Source organism: Eschrichtius robustus, chromosome 1, assembly GCF_028021215.1.
Source record: "Eschrichtius robustus isolate mEscRob2 chromosome 1, mEscRob2.pri, whole genome shotgun sequence".
Classification (NCBI taxonomy): Eukaryota; Metazoa; Chordata; class Mammalia; order Artiodactyla; family Eschrichtiidae; genus Eschrichtius; species Eschrichtius robustus.
This window is the reverse complement of record NC_090824.1, coordinates 27,842,250-27,863,546: the sequence shown is the minus strand read 5'-3', so window position 1 is coordinate 27,863,546 and position 21,297 is coordinate 27,842,250. Positions and strand designations below refer to the sequence as shown.

General features: G+C 39.2%; 1 protein-coding gene across 3 annotated transcripts in view; it reads left to right on the top strand.

Moving 5' to 3' along the window:
- YLPM1 (YLP motif containing 1) overlaps positions 1 to 21,297 on the top strand; it is a 68,185-nt gene that overhangs the window by 22,164 nt on the left and 24,724 nt on the right. For all 3 annotated transcript variants that reach the window (XR_011073893.1, XM_068542471.1, XM_068542461.1), the window contains exons 5-7: positions 10,557 to 12,656; positions 15,298 to 15,418; positions 20,812 to 21,232. Coding sequence is in view for 2 of the 3 variants with exons in the window: in XM_068542471.1 (XP_068398572.1) it covers positions 10,557 to 12,656; positions 15,298 to 15,418; positions 20,812 to 21,232 (2,642 nt within the window). In the remaining variant the exon portion in view is untranslated. The remainder of the gene's footprint in view (positions 1 to 10,556; positions 12,657 to 15,297; positions 15,419 to 20,811; positions 21,233 to 21,297) is intronic.

Below are 21,297 nucleotides of genomic sequence, written 5' to 3'. Positions count from 1 at the left end.
TGGTTTCATACCTAATTATAGGGTTTTTATTTTTTAGAAGTTTATGAAATACCTAACTGTACAAGCAAAAATTTTCAAAATATTTAAACACCAGATATTTGTCTTTTTTTCTTTTCATCTAACCAATGTACAATGCATGTGTTTTTGTGTGATTGTATTTAGTGAATGTATACTATGTTTGTACTTTATTTCCAGTACGTTTTTATATGTTAAAAAGGTCATAGTAGTTCATTGTGTTGATGTAAAGATGGCTTATTTTCGTACATATGTTTAATATGAGTATCTCTTAATATATTTATTCCAAAGGCCTAAAAGCTCTTTACTTTTATAAATCAAAAAGGTTTTGATAGTCTGACATTTTGTAACGTCCTTGAACTTTGAAAAATTTGAAGTGCAGTATTGATAACTAATTTCCATTTATATGTAGTGTTGAAAGTATGTTTCAATTGGTTTAACATATTCTCACTCCCCAAATAAAAATAAAATGATGACCCTTGGCTCCTGGTCAACAATTAAATCTAAAAGCAAAGCACCCTACCTTTTCATAAACACTGCATATTATATATGCAGGCATGAGGCTTACAGAAGTGAGTTCATTACGTTTTACAACTTTTCCGCCATGTTCACTTCATCTATATCTTCACACCTTTTAGTGCCTCCTGCTTCCTTTATCCTTTCCTCTGGCCTTTGCATATGCTCTTTTCCTTGTTTGGAATCCCCTTTCTGTCATTTTTTGCTTTATCAATTCCTACTTTTCCTGCCCTGGGGATGGCACTTCTATAATTATGTGTGGAGATCTTTCAGTGAGTCAGACATTGGGGATACTTAAGTGAGCAAGACCAACATGCCCCATATTTATCAAATTCTGTTCTGTTGATTTACTTGTTTCATTCTTCTTATGGACTGTGAACTCCTTGAGGTTAGGTATCAGTTTATTTCCAACACTAATACAGTACATGACAATTAGTAGGTGTTCAATAAATGTTGCTTATGCCAGAATGTCTTAGTTGTGGGTAAAATTCTCAAGGCATTCACAGTTTAGTTAGAAAGCAGTTCATTCATATTCAGAATTTGATTATAACACTAGCTAACATGTTGAAAAGTGTTCTTATACTGACTTGTGTATTATATATAGTCTTTTCTTATCACTTATATGAACTAATAATTGCTGAATTCAATACAAAACAGATGACTTTACATATCTTTAATGACCTAAGGTGTTATTTCAGACACTTTGAATTAATAAATGTAACTTCAAGAAGAGGAACCAAATCATCACAAAACCTGAAATGGCATACTTTTTTTCCTTTATAAATATGTGGTCTTTATCTTTAGCATTGCAACGTACCTTTTTTTTTTTCTGGGCTGCATCACGCAGCTTGTGGGATCTTAGTTCCCTGAACAGGGATCGAGGTGGAAGCTCGGAGTCCTAACCGGGAGTTCCCTGTGACATAATTTTGACAAGCACCTGGTCAGCTCCTTTCCTCTTTGTCCAACAATAGCTGTGTCAAGCCTTCACTATTTTGCATAGACCATCTGTGCTAATGCTGCTTTCTCTGTCTTAGCAAACATTATTATTTCTCTTTGTATCTTTAATTTAGCTTCCTGCTTCACAGAGAGAATCAAGGCTTTCAGGCCCAATGAAACTCACTTCCCGGCCTTACCATTACTTAAGTTGCCATCCTAATCTTTCTTGTAGTCTCAGAAGAAGCCCTTTTCCTGGTTTGGGCTAACACTCTCTGTGTATCTTTTAAAGAAATACATTTTACATTTTTATCAAAGTGATACATGCACATAGTTTTTTAAAAATCAAGAGAAACAACCACCCACTGCCCCAAACCACCCTAGACGTGTTTCCTAATGACATCTTTTAATTCTTTAGCTGTTTCTTTTGGTAGTTACCTTCATATCACTAAATAATGTGTTGCTACTTTTTTGACTTATACATGTATACTTATACATTAGATACTACATGTTTACTTCCTATTCTGATAGATAAAGGTTTAGTTCTTATACTGTTCTCTAACCCCATCTGCCCAATATATTTATTTCATTCAGTAAATAATGTTCATAGAGGCAAGCAGTGTACCGTGATTACATTTCCTTTAGCATAATAACTCTTTTAGAATTTCGAGTTGCCTTTCTTCTTGCAACATCTTTTTTAAAAATATATTTATTTTATTTATTTATTCGGCTGCATTGGGTCTTAGTTGCGGCACGTGGGATCTTTTTGTTGCAGCGCGTGGGCTCTTAGTTGTGGCAAACAGGCTTCTCTAGTTGTGGCACACAGACTTCTCTCTAGTTGTGGCATGCGGGCTCAGTAGTTGTGGCACGTGGGCTTAGCCCCTGAACCACCAGGTAAGTCCCTCTTCTTGCAACATCTTTAAAATAATCCTCCAACTCCAGTCTCAAAAGCAACATCTCTTTTTCTCTTGAGATCTCTCCCCCAGATTCATGCATTCTCTTGCTTTTGCCTGGGCTGGTTGGCTGCTTTGCTGCTCTCAAGATCTGTCATATGGCTGTTACTCCAGCATTTCCCTTGACTATCCTTCTAGATTGGATTCACTGTTTACTGAATCTCATGGCTTCCAGTTTGTGGTTTAGTGCCTCCTTTTCCTGGAGTGCATGCTCAACTAAGAAATTGTGGGTTGGAGTTTCCTGAGCCCTTGCATGCCTGAAAATGTTTTAATCTAACCTCACACTTGATTAGTAATTTGGATATATAATTTGAGGTTGCATATACTTTTATTATAATTTATGTAAACTAAAAAACAAAAGAAAACAAAAAGTTTACCCATTTTTCCCACCTCCACACCCTGCCTCTGGCAACCATCAGTCTGTTCTCCATATTTAAGAGCTTGGTTTTTTAATTAATTAAAAATTTTTTAAGATTCCAAATATAAGAGAGATCATATAGTATGTCTTCCTCTGACTTATTTCACTTAGCATAATGCCCTGCAGGTCCATTTATATTGTTGCAAACGAAAAGATTTCATTCTTTTTTATGGCTGAATAATATTCCATTGAATGTATATACCACATCTTTGTTATCCATTCATCCATCAATGGACACATAGGTTGTTTCCATACCTTGGCTATTGTAAATAATGCTGCAGTGAACATGGGGCGGGGGGGAGGTGCATATGTCTTTTTGAGTTAGTTTTTTCGTTTTCTTCCAATAAATACCCAGAAGTGGAATTGCTGGGTCATATGATAGTTCTATTTTTAATATTTTGAAGAGCCTTCATACTGTTTTCCAGTGGGCTTCACCAGTTTACATTCCCACCAATAGTACACAAGGGTTCCCTTTTCTCTGTATCCTTGCCAACACTTGTTATTTCTAGTCTTTTTGATAATAGCCTTTCTAACAGATGTAAAGTACTATCTCATTGTGGTTTTGATTTGCATTTCCCTGATGATTAGTGATGTAGGGCATCTTCTCATGATGTCTTCTTTGGAAAGACATCTGTGTATCTTCTTGGGAAAAATGTCATTTGTCTGTTGGAAAAGTGTCTATGATCTTCTGCTCATTTTAAAATCAGATTGTTTCTTTTTTTGCTGTTGAGTTGTATGAGCTCTTTATACATTTTGGAATTAGCCCCTTATCAGATACATGATTTTCAAATATTTTCTCCCATTCAGTAGGCTGCCTTTTCATTTTATTGATGATTTGCTTTGCTGTGCAGAAGCTTTGTAGTTTGATGTAGTCCCACTTAATTTTTGCTTTTGTTGTTTTGCTTTTTTTTTTAAAGTAAGCTTTTTAAAAAATTTTATTTACTTTATTTATTTTTGGCTGCATTGGGTCTTCACTGCTGCACTCAGACTTTCTCTAGTTGTGGCGACCGGGGGCTACTCTTCGTTGAGTTGTGCGGGCTTCTCATTGTGTTGTGCGGAGCGCAGGCTCTAGGTGCTTGGGCTTCAGTAGTTGTGGCATGCGGGCTCAGTAGTTATGGCTTGCAGGCTCAGTAGTTGGGATGCATGGGCTTAGTTGCTCCGTGGCATGTGGGATCTTCCCAGACCAGGGCTCAAACCCATGTTCCCTGCATTGGCAGGCAGATTCTTAACCACTACACCACCAGGGAAGTCCCTGTTGCTTTGCTTTTGATGTCAGAATCAAAAAGTCATTGCCAAGATCTATGTCAAGGAGCCTACTGCCTATGTTTCTTCTAGGAGTTTCATGGTTTCAGGTCTTACACTCAAGTCTTTCATCTATTTTTTTTTCTTTCATCTATTTTGAGTTAATTTTTGTGTATGGTGTAAGGTAATAGTCCAGTTTCATTCTTTTGCATGTGGCTGTCCAGTTTTCCCAATACCATTTATTGAAGGAGACTATCCTTTCTCCATTGTATTTATATTCTTGGCTCCTTCGTCATGAATTAGTATAAACATGGGTTTATTTTTAGGCTCTTTATTCTGTTCCGTTGATATGTGTGTCTGTTTCTGTACCATACTATTTAATACTGTTTATATACTGTTTACTGAAGTTGAACATAATTTAGGATCAGCGTTTAAGGTCAAGGTTTTAGGGTCAGCGAGCATTCTCTTTTCTTCTGTTACCTAGTGTAGCTGTTGTACTGTTTTGATTCTTTTCCTTTTTAGTTGGTTTCTCCCTACTGCCAGAATCTTATTTAATCCCTTTTCTTTTAATATTTTATAGTGGTTTTTGTTTGTTTAGTTTTATTGACTGTACTGGATACTTAGTGAGCTGGGCCCTTTCCATCTGGAGATTAGAGTCTCTTAACTCTGGGAAATTTCTTTGTCCTGTTTCTTCATTTATTTATTTATGTACTCTTATTTTCTGTTTTTATCTTTCTGGAACTCCTCATTTGTAGGATTTGGACCTGCTGGATTGATTATATTTGTCTCTATTCTCTCTCATTTTGTTGTACTTTCTGAGATACTTCTAATCCTTTTATTGCATTTTTTTAAATTTTGAGAATTAAAAAACAATTCTACAGTTCTTCTGGTTCTGATCCTTTTTTTTTTTAAATAAATTTTATTTATTTGTTTTATATTTACTTTTTTTTTAATTTTTTTTATTTATTAATTTGGTTGCACCGGGTCTTATTTATTTATTTATTTTTATATTTATTATTGGCTGTGTCGGGTCTTCGTTTCTGTGCGAGGGCTTTCTCCAGTTGCGGCAAGCGGGGGCCACTCATCATCGCGGTGCGCAGGCCCCTTCACTATCGCGGCCTCTCCTTTTGCGGAGCACAGGCTCCAGACGCGCAGGCTCAGTAGCTGTGGCTCACGGGCCCAGTTGCTCCGCGGCATGTGGGATCCTCCCAGACCAGGGCTCGAACCCGTGTCCCCTGCATTAGCAGGCAGAGTCTCAACCACTGCGCCACGAGGGAAGCCCTGATCCTTTTTTTTTTTTAATAAGTTTTTTCATTTATTTATTTTTGGCTGCATTGGATATTCATTGCTTTGCACAGGCTTTCTCTAGTTGCAATGAGTGGGGGCTACTCTTCGTTGTGGTGTGCATGCTTCTAGTTGCAGTGGCTTCTCTTGTTGCGGAGCACAGGCTCTAGGTGCGCGGGCTTCAGTAGTTGTGGCTCACGGGCTCTAGAGCGCAGGCTCAGTAGTTGTGGTGCATGGGCTTAGTTTCTCCATGGCATGTGGGATCTTCCCGAACAAGGGCTCGAACCCGTGTCCCCTGCATTGGCAGGTGGATTCTTAACCACTGTGCCACCAGGGAAGTCCTCATCCTTTTTTTTTTTTTTTTTTTTTTAACAAATTTATTTATTTATTTTTTTGGCTGTGTTGGGTCTTCGTTTCTGTGCGAGGGCTTTCTCCAGTTGCAGCGAGCGGGGGCCGCTCTTCATCGTGGTGCGCAGGCCTCTCACTGTCGTGGCCTCTCTTGTTGCGGAGCACAGGCTCCAGACGCACAGGCTCAGTAGTTGTGGCTCACGGGCCCAGTTGCTCTGCGGCATGTGGGATCTTCCCAGACCAGGGCTCGAACCCGTGTCCTCTGCATCGGCAGGCAGATTCTCAACCACTGCGCCACCAGGGAAGCCCTTTTTTTTTTTTTAATATTTATTTATTATTTAGGCTGCAATGGGTCGTAGTTGTGGCGCGCAAGATCTTTATTATTGTTTTATTTTATTTTTTAAATTAATTTATTTTTGGCTGTGCTGGGTCTTCGTTGCTGCACACGGGCTTTCTCTAGTTGCGGTGAGCGGAGGCTACTCTTCATTGCAGCGCGGCAGCTTCTCATTGTGGTGGCTTCTCTTGTTGCAGAGCATGGGCTCTAGGCACACGGGCTTCAGTAGGTGTGGCATGTGGACTCAGTAGTTGTGGCTTGTGGGCTCTGGAGCACAGGCTCAGTATTTGTGGCGCATGGGCTTAGTTGCTCCACAGCATGTGGAATCTTTCCGGACCAGGGCTTGAACCTGTGTCCCCTGTATTGGCAGGTGGATTCTTAACGACTGCACCACCAGGGAGACCCCTCATCCTTTTTTATATATAGCAAATTGTTGTCAATTTACTGATACAGTATCTTTAAGAATGTCTCTGAGGATACTAACTTGAGAGTTGGGTTTTTTTTTTTAAGTTCTCTTCTGTTTTGTTTTTTTTTTTGCATTATGTCTGTTTCCTCCAGGTCCATGTTCTGTTTATCTTTGGTCTCTTCTTTTCATTTTGGAGACATTTCTCAAATATATTGTGATCTCTGGTTGTCCATTTATATTTAAGAGTGGGAGACACTGAAGCTGATTGGGAGCTCTGTGTGTATGTGGGGGGCTAACCAATTGTCAGACTTTGCTTTAGGTGATAGGGCAAAAAACTGTGCTAACGCTACGGGACCCTCAAATTCATGCATTTAGAGACATTCAAGACCAGGGAGGGCTTCCCTGGTGGTGCAGTGGTTGAGAATCCGCCTGCCAATACAGGGGACACGGGTTTGAGCCCTGGTCTGGGAAGATCCCACATGCCGCGGAGCAACTGGGCCCGTGAGCCACAACTACTGAGCCTGCGCGTCTGGAGCCTGTGCTCCACAACAAGAGAGACCGCGATAGTGAGAGGCCCGCGCACCGCAATGAAGAGTGGCCCCCGCTCGCCGCAACTGGAGAAAGCCCTAGCACAGAAACGAAGACCCAACACAGCCAAAAAATAAATAAATAAATTAAAAAAAAAAAAGACCAGGGAAAAGCTGATCAGTGGTTCTGAATATAGATTTTAATTTACATAATTTTATCCCCAAGTCTTACTTGTCTTTCCCCAGCATCCCTGGATTCTGAGAATCCTGATCCTCTCTGGGTTTCTCTGGGCAAGCCAGCCCCATTTTGATTGTATCCCTCTCTGCTACCAGCACTCTAAACTGGGGCTTCTTCCTGCTCCATATGTTACCACTCATGTTTGTTCTTTGTCTTCCAGAATTTAAAAACAAAATTCTCATCTACTGGTAGCCCCTTCTCTCTGTTTATAGTGAGTTTATTTATTTTTATTTTTATTTATTTATTTTTTTAATGTTATTTATTTATTTCTGCATTGGGTTTTCGTTGCTGCGCGCAGGCTTTCTCTAGTTGCCGCGAGCAGGGGCTACTCTTCGTTGCAGTGCACGGGCTTCTTATTGCGGTGGCTTCTCTTGTTGCGGAGCACCGGCTCTAGGCACGCAGACTTCAGTAGTTGTGGCTCTTGGGCTCTAGAGCACAGGCTCAGTAGTTGTGGCGCACGGGCTTAGTCGCTCCACAGCATGAGTTTATGTATTTTTTAATTCCTTGCGATGACTCTATATAGTGTCGACTTGGCTGGGCTGAAGTACATTTTCCAGCCATGTTTCTTTCTTTCTTCTATGTTTCTTATTAGGGTGGGTCACAGGGGAGATTTTTGTGTCTAACATGAAACATTTATCCCTGGACAACCAGAAATTTTCTCATCCTTTCCCCAGAAAAGATTATAAAGCCCCTTTTTTGTCTTTGGGGAAATCTTCATTCTCCCTAGCTGGTTTACATCCCCTCTTTGATATTCTGTAACTTAAATTCTGAGTTATAAAGCTAGCTAGTATTAATACATCTTATGTTAGATGATAAGGAAGAAAAATCAATTAAAAGATATTTGACTAATAAATATATATTTAAACCTTTAATATCAAACGTTAAGGAAGAAATATTCATAACTATCACAGGCCTTATTTCAGCAACTGGTCATGTAATTACAGTTGGTATTTATAACTGCCTTCTTCCTCTAGTTAATCCATATTCCCTTTGCTGTCAGTGAGTACCTCAGCTGGTCTTGGTTCCTTGCCTGGTGGAGTGACCCAAACCTTCATTTTTGAAAGGTCTGAGCTATTCTCAACCCTGCCTGAATTGAGTTATTTTAGTTTTCTGTTGACTTTAATCACAGGACATGGAAGTACTAAGGGGTGTCCTAGAGGATCTCCTCCATTCCAGACATACTCCTCACCCTCACTGTGTAGAAATAACCCAATTTCCCCTTGAACGACAGGATTAATCCCCCCCCGCCACAGCCAGTACAGTAACTCCCTTTTTTGCTTGTTGATTCAGAACCCAAAGTGGCCAGATGGCAGTCTGAACTGGAGTTTAATAGAGTCATTGTTGTGTCCCCTGATAGAAGCATTCTCCCTTTGAAACTAAGACTTCTAGATTACCAAAGACTGGTGTCACAGGGATAGGAAGTTAATATTTTGCTGAAACCGAATTTATTACTCTCATTTATTTCCCTAACAAATGAAAGAAAAACCCTTTTATTTCTCATTAGAGGCATGAAAGGCATGACCATCACCGAAGCCAAAAACCTTGGAACCATCCTAAATTCTTCCTTTTCCATTATTTTAATCCCACCTGTTAGAAAATTTATCAGCTTTACTTTCCTTCACATCTCTCACTTTTATCTCCTCCTTTACATCCTCATATCAATCACTGCCTTAGAACAGACTTCACCTTCACTTACTCAAATTGTAGAGACAATCTACAATTAGCTTTTCCCACTTATCCTTCTACTACTTTTCTGCTAGAGAAATCTTTTAAAAATCACGTCATATTTAGTGGCTCTACGTGCTTAAGGTAATTTCCAACTTCTTACCCAGCTGAATTAATTCATCTGTTGTAACAGAGATCCAAAGTCACATGGCTTTAACAAGTTAGAAGTTTATTCTCTCTCAGGACTTATATGGTGGCTCTCCAGTGTCAGGAATCCAGGTTCCTTCTGATTTGTTACTTTACCATCTCTTAGTATGTTGCCCTTATCTACATGGTTCAGGATGCCTCACCACCATGTCAGAGCCAGCATGAAAAAGAAAATGGTGAAGAGAAGGATGTGTTCTTCCCTTTAAGTTTACAACCTGGAAGGATGTGTAAATCATTTTCACTCTCAGCTCATTGGCCAGAACATGGCTAAAAGTTCCAGCTGCAAGAGAGTTTGGGAAAGAGAGTCTTTAGTCTGGCTATCCTTATGTCTAGCTAATAATGGAGAGGCTCAATTACTGTAGAAAAACGGGGAATGAATTTTGGAGGTGTACCAGTAGTCCATGCCACCGAGGTATACAAGGTCTTCTGGAGATTGACCCTTGCCTGGCTCTTTACCTTATCTCTTAGTGTGCTGCTTTTCCACTCCTTCTCCTTTCCTAGGTGTCCTAGACTTTGTTTCCTCTTTCTTTCAGCCATGCTAAACTGTTTGCCAAACATGCTATGCTGGTTATGTTTCTCTGCCTTTCCTCATAATGCTTCTTTAGCCTGAGATGTCCTTGCCACCCACTCCCGTCATCTCCAATACTCTCTGTTAACCTGATCTCTGAGAATTTGTTTTTCAAGAGTTAACTTAAGCATCTTCTATTATATAAAGCCTTTATTGGAGAGCACCACCTTCACCCTGGTAGAACTGACCATTCTCTCCTCTGTTGCCCTTATTATGTGCAGATAGACTAGTCATTGTACCTTTTGGCAGTTATTTACACTTAGATTCTTTCTCTTCCATTGTAAACCCTTTGAGGGCAAAGAAGACATTTTATTCATGTATCCCTTGGATGTAGCATAGTGCCTGACAGAGGATATACACTAAATATTTACCAAATATACAAGTGGGTCCATAGCAAAAATTTATCTGTCCAGATTTTTAAATGTCAGGGCATGCTTTTAAGACATAGCTGGCTGCTGTTTTTTAAACTTTTGTCAATTAGTCAAGATGATAATGTTAGCTCCAACAGTATCATAATCATCCTATATTATCTTGTTAATTGTTTCATATTTAGTTTTTAGTTATAATTTAACTCTAAAAGTACTTTCAGAATTAGCTACGGGACTTTTTTTTCTGTTTGAAATGAGTGGACTTTTCTGTCTACTAAGGCACAATCTTTATAATTGCTTTTTAACAATTCAGTGTATCAGTGACTTGCTGCAGGAGATTTGTCCTGAGACCTTCTGAGCTCTGCCACCTTAACATACTGGTTCTAAGATATAGATATCTCAGGGTTTGTTTAATGACTAAGAGTCATTTTTGTAAACAGATACTAAGGCAAGATTGCCTTAAATATTTTTACATGGAGAATTTTTTTTTTTCTGCATTACTGTCTTGAGTAATATCTTTTGTTTTACTTGTAGATTTGATGGTCCTCGAAGATTTGAGGATTTAGGGTCAAGGTGTGAAGGACCGAGACCCAAAGGGCCTCGTTTTGAAGGAAATCGCCCCGATGGGCCAAGACCCAGATATGAAGGTCACCCAACAGAGGGCGCTAAAAGCAAATGGGGAGTGATTCCCCGGGGGCCAGCATCTCAGTTCTATATTACCCCCAATACATCCCTCAGTCCTCGACAGAGTGGACCACAGTGGAAAGGCCCCAAACCAGCTTTTGGACAGCAACATCAGCAGCAACCTAAGTCACAAGCAGAACCAGGAAACAAAGAACCATTAGCAGACACCAGTAGTAACCAGCAGAAGAATTTTAAAATGCAATCAGCTGCATTTTCCATTGCTGCAGATGTAAAGGATGCCAAGGCGGCTCAGTCAAATGAGAATCTAAGCGACTCTCAGCAAGAGCCACCTAAAAGCGAAGTCTCGGAAGGGCCCATAGAGCCTTCTAATTGGGACCAGAATTCTCAAAGTATGGAGACTCAAATGGACAAAGCCCAAGCTGTTACTCAGCCTGTACCCCTTGCAAATAAACCTGTACCTTCTCAATCTACTTTTCCCTCAAAAACAGGGGGGATGGAGGGAGGAACAGCAGTAGCAACATCATCATCACTAACTGCAGATAATGATTTTAAACCTTTGGGTATTGGTCTGCCCCATTCAGAAAACAACCAAGATAAAGGACTGCCTCGGCCAGATAACAGAGATAATAGGTTAGAAGGCAATCGAGGCAGCAGCTCATCTTACAGAGGTCCTGGGCAAGGCAGAATGGAAGACACACGGGATAAAGGACTAGTAAATAGAGGTAGAGGCCAGGCAATCAGCCGTGGCCCAGGATTGGTCAAGCAAGAAGACTTTCGTGATAAAATGATGGGTAGAAGAGAAGACAGTCGAGAGAAGATGAGTAGAGGAGAAGGCAGCCGGGACAGAGGGTTGGTGAGGCCAGGAAGCAGTCGGGAGAAAATGCCAGGTGGTCTGCAAGGCAGCCAGGAGAGGGGTAGAGCTGGCAGCCGAGAAAGGGGACCACCTCGGAGGGCTGGCAGCCAGGAGAGAGGACCCCCTCGAAGACCTGGGAGTAGAGAGAGAGTACCACCCCGAAGAGCTGGGAGCAGGGAGAGGGGACCACCTCGAGGGCCTGGCAGTCGGGAAAGGGGTCTGGGAAGACCAGATTTTGGTCGTGACAGAGGTCCATTTAGACCAGAACCAGGAGATGGTGGGGAAAAAATGTATTCATATCACCGAGATGAGCCTCCTAGGGCAACATGGAACCATGGAGAAGAGAGAGGGCATGAAGAGTTCCCATTAGATGGTAGAAATGCTCCAGTGGAACGAGAAAGACTTGATGATTGGGATAGAGAGAGATACTGGAGAGAATGTGAACATGACTATCAAGATGATACACTAGATTCATATAACAGAGAGGACAGGTTTTCGGCACCATCTCGATCTCATGATGGAGATAGACGAGGCCCTTGGTGGGATGATTGGGAGAGAGATCAGGATATGGATGAGGACTACAGCAGGGAAATGGACAGGGACGTGGATCGGATCGGAAGACCTATGGATATGTATGATAGAAATTTGGATAATGAGTGGGACAGAGATTATGGGAGACCACTGGATGAACAAGAATCACAGTTCCGTGAACGAGATATTCCATCTATTCCACCTTTACCACCCCTCCCACCTCTTCCACCTGTGGATAGATATCGGGATGATAGATGGAGAGAAGAAAGAAATCGAGACCATGGGTATGATCGAGATTTCCGTGATAGGGGTGAGTTGAGGATCCGAGAGTACCCAGAAAGAGGAGATACGTGGCGGGAAAAGCGAGATTATATTCCTGACAGAATGGACTGGGAAAGAGAACGATTGTCAGACAGATGGTACCCATCTGATGTGGATAGACATTCCCCCATGGCGGAACATATGCCCTCCTCACATCATTCTTCTGAAATGATGGGGTCGGATGCAAACTTAGACTCTGACCAAGGCCTTGGAGGGGTAATGGTTCTCAGTCAGAGGCAGCATGAAATCATTTTGAAAGCTGCACAAGAACTGAAAATGCTTAGGTAAGTTAACTACTTAAGATCATTTCTTTTAGTCAAAACCGCATTCAGACTGCTCTTTTTAAAATGATGTGTTATATTTGAATGGAATCATTTTTGTTCAAGTTCTTACCACATGATTTTAATTTTAATTTCTAGTCATTGAGTGCTGTTTTAGGGTAGGATGGATATTTAGGAACTGTATTAATTATAAACTTATGTCCTGAAATATGAAAATTTGATAGCCATTCTTGGCTTTCGTAGATATGTTGCCGACATGCCATGCCTGTGATTGTTTCAAGTTCAAACTTCAACTTTCCAGTGCTCTGTATTTCACAGAGCTCATACGTAAAATCCCTTTTTTCCCCTGAGGCAGTTTGTTCTTTGGTATTAGATCTGATAGACTTCATATTCACTAATCTTTGGTATAACTTTGGAAAGTGCTGGAAGGATTTATATTTTTCTCTGTTGAAGCTAAGAATGGTTTACCTGGAAGCAGCCTCAGATTTATCTAACTATTGATTCTTTCTTTTTGGGATGTTTTATCTTTCATTATAACTAGAAGCAGTATCTATCTCTGCTTGAGGATGTTACTTGTTTCTACATAATCAAATATTTTCTTTGTGAGATGGAAAATAGAATTTGGATTTCTTGATCTACAGTCACCCAACTATGTATAGGTATCTACATAATGCTTCCCATTAGTAGCAGTAATAATAAAAGCTAACATTTATTGCACGCTTACTATGTACCAGGAACTGTACTAAGTGCTTTGTATGTATTAATTCATGTAATCCTTATACCAACTATATCCTGAGATGAGAATTTAGGAGTCACTGACAGATTGCAATGAGAAATTACTTTTTGAGTAATTTCTTAGGAATTAGCAATGTTTTGTGAAAATAAATTAATGGTTAGTTTTTGATATATTCCAATGTATTGTGTTTTTTTTTCATTTTTCAATTCTGGTCTACATTTGTGGATTATGCCAATTGAAATTATAACTGAAGCTTTATGACTAAAAAAGTATAATGAGGAAAAATACCTGTAAGTAAAGATCAAAGATCAGGTGCCTCAGGAAACAAAACAGATTTCTGTGGTCTATAGAAGATACACTCTAAGAGATTTGACTTTTCCAGATTACTCCTGAAGATAGTAGTAAATGTGGAAAGTATGCTATAGAACATTTAGCTATTCTCTGTTCACTTTTAAATTATGGACACCTTTAATTTAACACCTACTTTGTGCTGGCACTGTGCTGATAATTTAGCATGTATTATCTCAATCCTCCTATCTCAAATCCTTACCGCAAAGGCCTGCAAAGATAAGTAATAGTATTCTCACTTCACCAAAGACACTAAGGCTCAGAGAGTACCACTTGGCTACTAGAATTGGTAAACCTAGAATTTGAACCCAGTCTGTCCAACTCTAAAATCTGTTGTTTATGGAGAACACCAAGCTGATTGGTGTTACTAAGCTGCCAAGGTTTCTTTCCTTTCCTTTTTGAAATTTCCTTTTAACCCGTTATTGCTTTGTATAGAAATGCTGGATACAAGGTGCCTCGTCATCCTTTTTTTAAAGCTCTTTCTAGGCCACATAATAAAACAAAATATGTGAAGTGATGGGTAAGAGTGGTCGTAGTTAAATACAAGTCACTCACGTTGTATTGGGAAAGTCATAGTATGATTTACATGAGGCAGAAAATAATCTTTTTTTATACTTGACCCTTACTTTGTGTCCATTTGGGTCATTACACTTTACAAAATGGTAGGGAGAAAATTGTAAAAGGTCTGAAGAGGTTGTGGTAGATGTTGTATGTGTTTACTGTGGGCATTGTAAGGAAAAGTGAAGGGAATTTGACCAGCGATTTAAAGAAAAACTGGAAGAGTTACGTAACTACTCTTTAGGAGTATGAAGTGTTGTTTTAAAGGTTTAGACTGACAACTGTTCTCACTGTATACAGCAGGGGCTGTAAACTAAAATGCCCACAAGAACCACACAGGTAACTAAAATGAGTGAAAGCGGGCCAGTGTAACTCTACTGGGTTTGGTGAGGACTGTGGCAAACTGCTTCATCTAAAGCAGGCAGCCACTACTCCACTGAGCTGATTGTTGGCATGTGGGAATGTAGGCCCACTGTCTGCAGATCTCTTTAAAATTTGAATTTATATGGAAAAATATGTTATTTTGCTTTGTAAGTAATGGCAGCTAGCTCAGATTTTAAAACTAATATGGAAGCTAAATTTTAAAAAACCTTTTTATATATTCATATATATCCAAATACATTGATATTTGGCCCATGTGCCACCATTTTGCAACCTCTTATCTAAAGACTATTGAACAAAGAAAAAAATAGCAAGAGAGATTTTTGTTGGATGAAAGAAAAACATGACAAGTAGGTGAGATATTAAAATAGACTAAAGAGGCAGGTTCTAGAATCGGTCCTTGAAGATCTTCAATAATTTATCATTATTTTATAGGTCGTAGATGACTGATCAGTTAGCTCATAAAGGCAAGAGAGTATTACCCTGGAGATGCTTTATGGGCACTGTAGAGGGTTTGAAAAAAGGTTTTAGTTTCCTTTTTTGTTCTTCAATATTAATTATAGTTATTTAGGAATGGAGAACACATGCCTTATGTACAATGGCAATTTTATTTGTTTACAGAGAACAGAAAGAACAGCTTCAAAAGATGAAAGACTATGGGTCTGAGCCACAGATGCCTGACCATCTACCACCCCAGGATTCGAGATTGCAGAATACATCTTCAAGACCTGGAATGTATCCGGTATGGGAAAATATGTGCCCAGAAAATGAAATGGTTCTTACTTTGTATGTTTGTGTGTCGTTTGATTTTTTTTTTGTATTACAATAAGTATAAATTTCCTCTATAAAAAATGTAAATTTTGGAAAAGTAAAAAGCTAATGGTAATGGACCTTTGAAAATATTATGAGTATGGTCGAAAGTGTGACAGAAATGCTTTTCCCCCCAGGATTTGATAAGTACACCAAGCACACCGGAACTATATACATGGCTTGGTGTTCACAAAATTGTAGAATTTTCTTGGTAATCCTTTTTGTTCAAATAGTCCTGTTTTCCATTTGGACAGTGCAGGGACTCCCTGTGAGCCCTGCTCATGTGAGCTTCATAGTCCCCCGGCCTCTTCAGGCTACTAGTCCTTAGCTAGGGAAGGGGTTGAACATCGTGCCCCAGTTCAGGCAGTGAAGCTACGTTAAAGACTTGTGTGATTAAGCTCTCCCCTTGTTTTGCTTTCATTTTGTTGTTGTTGTTGTTTTACCTTTAAGCCAGTGATGGGCTTTAAAAATGTTATCATGCAAATATAAGTGAGAGAGAGAAAAAAAACACTACTGAACCATTTCATCAGATTAACTCTTCATTTCTCAACGTTCCCTTCCATCCTAATCTAACACACAACACTCAGACGTAATTGTTGATGTCAGCAACCACCATGATGTTGACTCCCCAAATCATATCTCTTGGCCTGTGTATGCATCCATCTGCCTACAGGGTTTCTCTCTGGGTGTGTCTCCTGCCAAACTCAACATATTTAAAATGGAGCTCATTACCATCCTCCATGAAAACTTGTTCTTTCTCCTCATTATCACCTAGTCACCCGAACTTGAAACCTGAAGTCAGCCGTAACTCTTTTCTCTGTCCTAACCTTCTGTGTTCAGTCATTCTGTTGATTAATTTTACTATCTTTTTAATATTGTTCAAGTATTCTATCCTCCACTTCCCTACAACCTCAGTTCCAGCCCATGTCAGTTCTTGCCTAGATTATTTCAGAAACACCCTAATTCATCTCTCTCCATCTCATTCCCCTCTGATCCATTCTTCATTCTGCTTCCAGAGTGATTATTTTTAAAATATTTTTTGAATCAAATTTTGAGTTATAATTTACATGTTTTAAGCCCACAGTTTGAGTTTTGACAAATGTATACTAAAAGATAAAAAAAATTTCCATTGCCCCCAAAAGTTCTCTCATGCCACTTTGTAGTTAGGACTACCCTACACTCTACTTTAGGCAGCACTGATGTGACTGCTGGCCAAAACAGACATTTTATGTCTTTTTTTTTTTTTTTTTTTGGCTGCGTTGGGTCTTCGTTGCTGTGCACGGGCTTTTTCTAGTTGTGGCGAGTGGGGGCTACTCTTCGTTGCGGTGCACGGGTTTCTCACTGCGGTGGCTTCTCCTGTTGCGGAACACAGGCTGTAGTCATGCAGTCTTCAGTAGTTGCAGCACGCGGGCTCAGTAGTTGCGGCACGCGGGCTTCAGTAGTTGTGGCACGTGGGCTCAGTAGTTGTGGCGTCGGGTCCTAGGGTGCATGGGCCCTAGGGCACAGGCTCAGTCGTTGTGGCTCATGGGCTTAGTTGCTCTGTGGCATGTGGGATCTTCCCGGGCCAGGGGTTGAACCCACATCCCCTGCATTGGCAGGTGGATTTTTAACCACTGCACCACCAGGGAAGTCTCCAAAATGGACATTTTAAAACATAAATCTCACCATGTTGTACCTTGGCTTTAGAACGCTTCAGTATTCTTATGTTCCTTTCAGGATAAAATCTAGATTCTTTTGCCTGGCCTTTTATGTTCTTCCTGAGCTGGCCCAAGCTCTGCTTACCATTACTTGCTACTCCCTCTCTTTACTTTCCCTCCACATGGAGCTTCTGACAATTCTGTGAGTGTGACTGGCTCTTACTTCTCCATGCCTTTGTATATGCACGTTGTTGTCTAAACCTAGAGTTTCTTTTTTTTTCTCTTCCTATCCTCTCCTCTAACTAGTTAATTCTTGTTTATGTTTTAGAACTCATCTCTGTATCTTCTCTTCCACTTGTGTAGGACAATTGCCCTCGCATGTACGCCTGTAACATCTTATGGGCCTCTGTCAGAACCCTTATCATACTGTATTTGGATTGTCTGTTTTCTTGTCTGTCTTGCCTTCTGTCTTGTCTTGCCTTCTCTCTTATCTTGCCTGTCCTTCATAAGGATAGGAACTACATCTTTTATCTTTGACTCTCTTAGCAAATAGTAGAAGCTCTAGATTATAGATCCACATTTCTGCTTTATTCACTTGATAAATCAATCACAAACATTTTAACATATTGCTACATGCTTTTTATTTTTGATGCACAATTTATTAAAACTATTCCATTTAACAAAGTTAAACCTTTGTTTCTAATCTTTTATTAATACAATGTTAATAAATGTCTTTGCATCAAATTCTTATTTTTTTTAGTTTTAATATTTTTTTATTGAAGTATAGTTGATTTACAATGTTGTGTTAATTTCTGCTGTACAGCAAAGTGATTCAGTTATACATATATACACATTTTTAATATTCTTTTCCATTGTGGTTTATCCCAGGATATTGAATACAGTTCTTTGTGCTATACAGTAGGACCTTGTTGTTTACCCATTCTATAGATAAAAGCTTACATCTGCATTCTTTATTTTCTACAAACCACTATGCATTATGCTTCAAATTCTTATTTTAGATAACTTCTTAAAAGTACTTTTAAACTCCTGTAGTGGTATACTTTAGTTAAAGAACAAGGACATTTTTAATGATTCCTATAATATAGCCAACAGCTCTCTAAAATAGTTATATAACAACTATACTATAGCCTAGCAAGCATCAGCTACTTAATATTTTTGGAAGATTTAATATTTTAATAAAATGTTTTAAAATGTTTGGTAATGGGACTTCCCTGGTGGTCCAGTGGTTACGACTTTGCGCTCCCAATGCCAGGGGCCCAGGTTTGATCCTTGGTCAGGGAACTAGATCCCTCATGCTGCAACTAAAGATCCCGCACACGGCAACGAAGATCCTGCGTGCCGCAACTAAGACCTGGTGCAGCCAAATAAATAAATATTTTTAAAAATAATAAAATGTTTGGTAGTTTCGATAATTAGTGAACATGAATATTTTCTGATAATTGTTAATTACATTTCTTATAAAAATCCTGTTTTATCTATTTGACTCTTAAGGTTTCTCTTACTAATTTATGTGACCCTTAGTATGGTACAGATGTTAATCCTTTCTCATGTAAATACTGTAGGAGTGTTCTGTTTTTCACAAATGTATGTATTGCTTTCACTATGTAATATGAAAACAACACTTTTTATTTGTAGACATAGTCCAGAATCCTTATGATATCTAAAGCATGTCTGGATAGCTGTGCTCCAGACGCAGTAGCTTTGTCATGCATAGGCATTTCCCTAACAAAGTTTAAAGTGCCATAACCTAAAGTTTACCTTACATCATTTACCTAATAGTCATTTGTCTTTAACTCCAGCCTATAGTGGCCTCTTGTTAAATAATATTTCTTACGTTATTAGCCAAAATGTAATTTTGTTACTCAAAAAGTTTAACACGCAGCCTGTGTATGAATAAATATATAAGTAATGGGTATTGTTGGCTTTCCAAGGTCTAAAGTAGCTGTCAATTTGTTTGTCAATAGAACAAACCAGAAACATAGAACTAAGAGAAATGGGTAAAGAGTGTTCGAATCAGAGATTAAAATTATCTCTGATTGCAAAGATTAAAATAAAATTTGACAATTGGGTTTTAATATTAAGTAAATAGAACCTATCTACCAAGAGATTCTACTGTTTCCTTAATATACATTTCTGTTGACATTTGGTGGTTGTCAGAGAGATTACTAAATGTCCCATTTGGTATCTTTGTTTTGTTGTTTCCCGGTTCTGATGTTGTGTGTTGGTACCAGCCTTGCCACAAACTACTATTGTCAGTCAGACAATTAGATAGAAGTGAGGGAGCTAGCTAGAGTTTGTTTCTCTCACTGGAAATTCACTATTTTTGTGGAGGAGATAGGTTACCATAGTGGGGAGATAGTTTATAGCAGAGATTCTTAACCAGGTGGTGAACATCAGAATTACAGAAGTTTTGTTTATTTTAAACTAATGCCAGGACCTCACTCACAGAAATTCAGTAGGTTTGAGGTGGGCCTGGGATATTTGTATCAGATTGGCTAGCACACTAATTTTTCTGGAAGGAGAAGAAAAAGAGGGTGGTTCATTGCAGGGAAGGGAGGAGGTGATAGTGTTGAGGGCATTTTTTTTTTTCCTTTTTTAAACCAACCTAAGGTATTTGAGGTATAATTTACATCATCTAATTTGCCCATTTTAAGTTTGTAATTCAGTGATTTTTAGTAAATTTACTGAATTGTCCAACCATCGCCATAATCCAGTTGTAGAACATTTTCATCACCCCAGTAAGATCCCTTGTGCCAATTTGCAGTTAATCCTCATTCCTACCCAAGTCCCAGGCAACAGCTAATCCACTTTCTGTCCCTATAGATTTGCCTTTTTGGGCATTTAATTTAAGTGGAATCATACAATATGTGGTCTTTTGTGTCTGGCTTCTTTCACTTAGCATAATGTTTTCAAGGTTCATCCATGTTATAGCATGAATCAGTACTTCATTTCTTTTTATTGCCAAGTAACAATCTGTTGTATGGCTATACCATATTTTGTTTATCCATTCACCAGTTGATGGACATTTGGGTTATCGAATAATGATGTTGTGAATATTTGTGTGCAGGTCTTTGGGGGGGCATGTTTTTCTTGGTTAGAGACCTAGGAATGGAACTGCTGAATTATTTGGTAAATTGAAGTTTAACTTTTTGACAAATTGTTAGACCATTTTCCAAAGTGGAAATTTTACATTCTTACTAGCAGTCTAAGAGTCTTTGTGTTTCTTTACATCCTTGCCATCATTTGTTATTGTCTGTTTTATCAATTATAGCCATTCTACTGGGTATGAAATGGTACCTCATTGTGGTTTTAATTTGCATTTCCCTCATGACTAATGATGTCGAGCATATTTTCATGGGCTTATTGGCCATTCATATGTTTTCTTTGGAAAACTATATGCAAATCTTTTGCCCATATTTTTTTTGACTATTTGTCTTATAAGAGATTTTTATATTCTGAATACAAGTCCTTTATCAGATAGGTGCTATGCATGTATTTTCTCCCTAATGGTGTATTTTAAATTTAAAGTACAAAAAGTTTTTAATTTTGAGTAAGTTCAATATATCAAATTTTTCTTCAATGGATTGAGAACCAGATTTTAATTTCTACTGATACATGAAAACATGATGGTATGCTCATTCATTAAGCCATTTACTCTTTTTTCCAGCCTCCAGGGTCCTATAGACCACCCCCTCCTATGGGTAAACCACCAGGTTCAATTGTAAGACCCTCTGCTCCACCAGCAAGATCATCTGTTCCTGTGACCAGGCCGCCTATCCCAATACCGCCACCGCCACCCCCTCCTCCTCCGCCGCCACCTCCTCCTCCAGTGTTAAAGCCACAGACTTCAGCTATGGAACAGGAACGCTGGGATGAAGATTCTTTCTATGGCCTCTGGGATACAAATGATGAACAAGGACTGAATTCGGAATTTAAACCTGAAGCTGCAACGATTCCATCTGCTCCAGTGTTACCACCCCCACCTGTTCACCCTTCCATCCCTCCTCCTGGCCCGGTGCCTATGGGTATGCCACCAATGTCCAAACCACCACCAGTGCAGCAGACTGTCGATTATGGCCATGGCCGAGGTGAGTGAAAGTGGCAAATTTGTATTTGGGATTCTAAAGGAATTGTTAGCTTCAGCTTTGGCTTC